This window comes from Wasmannia auropunctata, unplaced genomic scaffold (assembly GCF_000956235.1).
Source record: "Wasmannia auropunctata unplaced genomic scaffold, wasmannia.A_1.0 LD336030.1, whole genome shotgun sequence".
Lineage (NCBI taxonomy): Eukaryota > Metazoa > Arthropoda > Insecta > Hymenoptera > Formicidae > Wasmannia > Wasmannia auropunctata.
This window is the reverse complement of record NW_012026860.1, coordinates 5,393-10,064: the sequence shown is the minus strand read 5'-3', so window position 1 is coordinate 10,064 and position 4,672 is coordinate 5,393. Positions and strand designations below refer to the sequence as shown.

Sequence of the window (4,672 nt, the reverse complement as noted above, 5' to 3'; positions counted from 1 at the left end):
TTCCCCGAAACTAGAACATTTTTCACGTATTTAAAAAAAAAAGCAGTTAGCTAGCATTATTAGTAACAGAGCTATGAATTTTTGAAAAATAAAGTAGTCTAATTTTTAATTGCTTATATCTCGATTAATTCTGCAATAAGAAAAAAATCCTTTGGCACAAAATTCTATCTCCCAAAGTACTACCTTTGTGCAAAATTAAAAAAATTTCTGAGAGATGACTGATCCGCTTCACGTGGAATAGCCTATATATATATATAATTGAATAAATAATATTTTATCATTTTTAATCAATGTTGAGAAAACAATAACAAGATGATAAACACTAAAATAACATAACAAATATCGATAACAAACGAATAAACATATGCCTATGTACAAAAATCTATTCGAGAATACTGAGACGCCTGGGTTATAAGGAAATTACTTCAAATGTTAATCATTGCAGAAAATTTGCGGATAGATATTTCCAATAGCACCCAAATACCAAGCGAGCAATGGATTCCGTCGCCAAAAGCTTTAAAAATTGAATTTCTCGTACATAATCGACGCGAAATGTATCCGACCCTGAAGAATGGGCGCTCACATTATGACATACTTGCAGCATTGAACCCAGGCCACTCAATAACGCTTGATATGCATTGTAAACCTGTTAAATATCAGATAAACTTACAATGTAAATGAAAAAAATATATAAAATGAAAGTTGAATTGATTTACAATAATGCAAAAACAATCTTGTCCATTACCAACATGTTACGATGAGATCGGCCGTGTTATAAATAATGATAAAGCATATGCTAAGAATACGATAAAATTTACCTCTGTATATGCCTGACACATTGCTTCGTAAAGAGTTTGGTGTTGGCGAATGTGAGATTCAAGCACTGGAATTTCACTGGGCAGATTACTAATCTCGCACGCTTGACTCCAGCCAGCTACATTATCGACGTACTGTTCCGCTTTGTGATGAAACACTACACTTAAACTAAGTACTGCGGTACGTTCATCGAGACCCGCGGCGAATTCCTTCCAAGCTCGATCCAGACGTCCCGCCACCGCTCGTACATGCCCAGCCGCGTAGTGCTGCGTCTCCAGCAATTTGCCAGCCATCGTGAGAATTTTATTTATATTCACGTAAACGTTCATCGAGCTCATTGTAAAATGTTTATGTTCTTCCTGCAGATTCTTGGCCAATTGATACGAACGGCCAATCTCCACATAACTAGCGAGAAACACTTCTCGATTGTGACAAATCCAATCAAACATCTTCTCGCAATCTTGTTCAAACAATCGCAGCTGAAAACACTGATCCAATTTCATCTTCTTGATGTGCCATAGTTGTAACAGATGCTGTTGGGCAGCATGCACAGAATCCAAATGTTGAATAACCAAGGTAGCCAATGCTCGTCCATCAGAATCTGTGCAACTCGCCGCGCCTTTATCAATACTTCCTCCTTCTCCACCGGTTGCTGTTGCACCTGAAAATACGTACATGCATTTATGTGTTTATTAAATTAAGCAATTTAAAGATTTTTATGTCAGTTTATATTTTTCTTTAAAAATAAAAAATGCTGGCTAACTATTGTTAAATCGTTGAAGCAAGCGTTGTCCAATAACTTCGATGTCTTCCACTGGGACTTTCAAGATTTTCTTTTTCATCTCATTATGCAAATCAATTCCATGCTTAGCTCCTGCAACATCGTCAGCAAAGTCATTTCGACTGAGATCTTCTTGCAAGTCATCTAATCGATCGAGAAGGTCTGCTGCCTGCCATGTAAAATCTTCTACAACTAATCTGGTGTCAATCCACTGAGCATGATCATACTGCAAGGATCCATCTAAATCTGCAGTAAGCTGAGAAGGATCTACAACTTTTACAAGAGCCTCTAAGCTGATTGTATTAATCTGAAATTAATATATTTTAGATTAATAATTTTATAAATATTTATATATAAATATAATAAAGCACATATAATTAAATATACAGGATGTTTCACATCTTAACTTTACCATCAAAATAATTAAAAAGGATGAGTTTTACAAAAAAATAATTAGACAAAAGAATTTTTTAAGGATCTTGAGAGCAATCTGATAAATGATTGATAAGATTTGTCCACATTGGACCCAGTTAGACCCAAGTTATTTTATTTTAATTACAAAGTTAAAATAGAACATCATGCATAATATAATAATTCTAATCTACTTACCTCAAAATTATACTTTTTCTGCTTACCCAATGAAGTTCTCTGTTTCTGCCAAAAATTCTCTGGTTTAATAAGAAAAGCTACGTGAACTGTACGATGAAAATGTTCATGTAACACCTAAAGATATTTATAAATTAATTTTATGTTCAATATTTACATGTAATTTCACATAATCAATACAACATAAAAAGTAAGCGACATTTAAGCGCAGCATTAAAAAAAAGTGTAACCTTCAAAATAGGTTTAACCGAATCCCACGTTGTACCACGCATATCCACAATCACAGTAAATCGCAGGCCCCTGGCTTCATCACTCGGGATGGCAAATAAATATTGAAGAAGACGTCTGTAATCCTCGGGTTTTGCACGTTCGCGTCTCGGTGTGCTTGGAAACAGAAGCACAGGTCCCCCTCTACGATCCCGTCCACCCGGTAGTATTGCCAAACGTTCTTGCAGCAATGGCAATACTTCTGCCGCTCGTGTACCATCCATTATTCTCACTTTGCATTAAATGATCATGATCTGTTTCCGTTATAATAGATAAAACAGATGTTTGTGATAGGCTTTCATTACTTTTTTTAGAACATGTAGTACAATTACGAAATAAAAAAAATATGTATACATATATTAATAAATAAAATTTTGTATTTATTTTTAAATAAAAATGATATGTGCCTTAATAAAAATAAGGTACATATAAAATAAAAAGCTATATAATTATAAAATCTAGCTTACAATTAGTTTTAAATATTGGCCACTTTAATATATTTGCTTTAGATTCTCAAGGCAATGTAAAAAAAGTAAATAAAAATGTGTATATATATATATATATATATAATATAAATCGTATACATAGGTGTATCTACACGCACACACACACACACACACACACACGCACACACACACACGCACGCACGCACACGCACACACCATACACACAAATATACATATATATATATATATATATAGTGCCATCACTTTTTTTATATTGTCTTTTTTATACATATATTTACAAACACGTGTGGGTGATGTATAAATACGCGTGCGCGTACACACTCGACACACACATAAATATATATTTTATGTATAATGTATATATATCATATATAAAATATATATTTATGTGTGTCGAATGTGTACGCGCACGCGCATTTATATATCACACACACGTGTTTGTAAATATATATACACATATATATATATATATACGTATATCATATATACGTGCATATAATAATGTACCGATTAAGGCCTTCGAATCCCATTCCTGCGACTAGCCACTGCTCCTTAATCGGAAAGCTCGCCACCGCGAAAGCGGAATGTGAGACGCGAAAACCGTTGTTACAGCAGCGTGGGAGTTCGCACGCGACGCGATACACGCGTATCGGAATAGCACGTAAGCGACGATCCGTATATCCATCCCTCCTCCTCCTTGTCGTCGTCCTGCCACTCCTTCCCCCTCCCTCTCGCCCCTGTTCAAATACTTGCGGCGTTCTCGTGTGACTCGGGCCACTCCGGTCACTACTCACCATCACTCGTGGAGAGTAACGGTATGGAGATGGCGGCGAAGAAATCTGGTAAACCGCGTGATAGTCGGGCGAACGCGACCAACAGAATGCCACGAGGACGAAGAGGACAATCAATCATTTCACCTCTCTAGATACAGTAGCCTGTCATGGATATATCGGCACTTGCACGATTCAAGCGTCCTAACTCCCGAGTGTCTCGATCAGTCTCGATGACCAGTCAAGAGACATTTGCGATAGACTCGCCAATGCGAACTGCATTATGTATAAATTGCATTGCATTTTAACGAGTTTTGCGAAACTCCCATTGGGACTCGAACGTTGCTTGCTGGCGCGCGTGAAAATCTTTTGTACGTGTGACAAACGGAAAACCCGTAAAAAGCGGCTCACCTGCAAAAAGCTCGTTCGTGATGACCTTAACGTCTTTTTTCCCTGTCGATGTATTAGCGGGTCCGAGTCACTCCATCGAATCGGCCTACCGTTCATATTGTCATTTTATCGGTGCTCGAAATCACGGTCAATCGTCATACGAATGGAATCCCGAAACTATCACTAGTGCCATATTCAAACGATGAAGCTCTTTAACAGCTTCGTTCACCAATACTGTCCAAGGACTCCAAGGAAACGGCACGAGTCGCGCGACTCCACCAGACTCCGCGAGCCGCGAGGCGTTACTGGCCTTTATGACAAGTTCGCAAGATTCGTATGTCGTTAAGGCGGATCCGTATCGTACGCGATCTATTAGCGAATTCGGCAGCTTGCACTAGTGCGCACTGAGTGCAAACTTTTTCAGTGCCGCACATTCGATCAATGCCCTCTGCCCCAGTGCCAAGAAATAGATTACATTGTTACCATGCGAGTTTTATGTTGTATTCGGCGACTAAAATTGCGCTAGTGCAGCGCTAAATTTGTGTTCGGTCAAACGAAATGAACTGAATGAGAGC

The 4,672-nt window shown here is 37.8% G+C and overlaps 1 protein-coding gene across 9 annotated transcripts in view; it reads right to left on the bottom strand.

Moving 5' to 3' along the window:
• The window catches only part of LOC105452492 (triple functional domain protein), a 29,151-nt gene extending 24,773 nt beyond the window's left edge, over positions 1–4,378 (bottom strand). For 5 of the 9 annotated variants that reach the window (XM_011693621.1, XM_011693625.1, XM_011693627.1 and 2 more), the window contains exons 1-6: positions 4,119–4,378; positions 2,434–2,724; positions 2,207–2,320; positions 1,580–1,904; positions 819–1,477; positions 539–646 (exon numbers count right to left, since the gene is read on the bottom strand). In XM_011693621.1, the coding sequence (XP_011691923.1) occupies positions 539–646; positions 819–1,477; positions 1,580–1,904; positions 2,207–2,320; positions 2,434–2,694 (1,467 nt within the window). In that variant the 5' untranslated portion in view covers positions 2,695–2,724; positions 4,119–4,378. Of the gene's footprint in view, positions 1–538; positions 647–818; positions 1,478–1,579; positions 1,905–2,206; positions 2,321–2,433; positions 2,725–3,444; positions 3,630–4,118 lie in introns of those variants that run through there. The other 4 variants (XM_011693622.1, XM_011693623.1, XM_011693624.1 and 1 more) reach the window with 4 other exon arrangements.
• Positions 4,379–4,672: the final 294 nt, after the last annotated feature.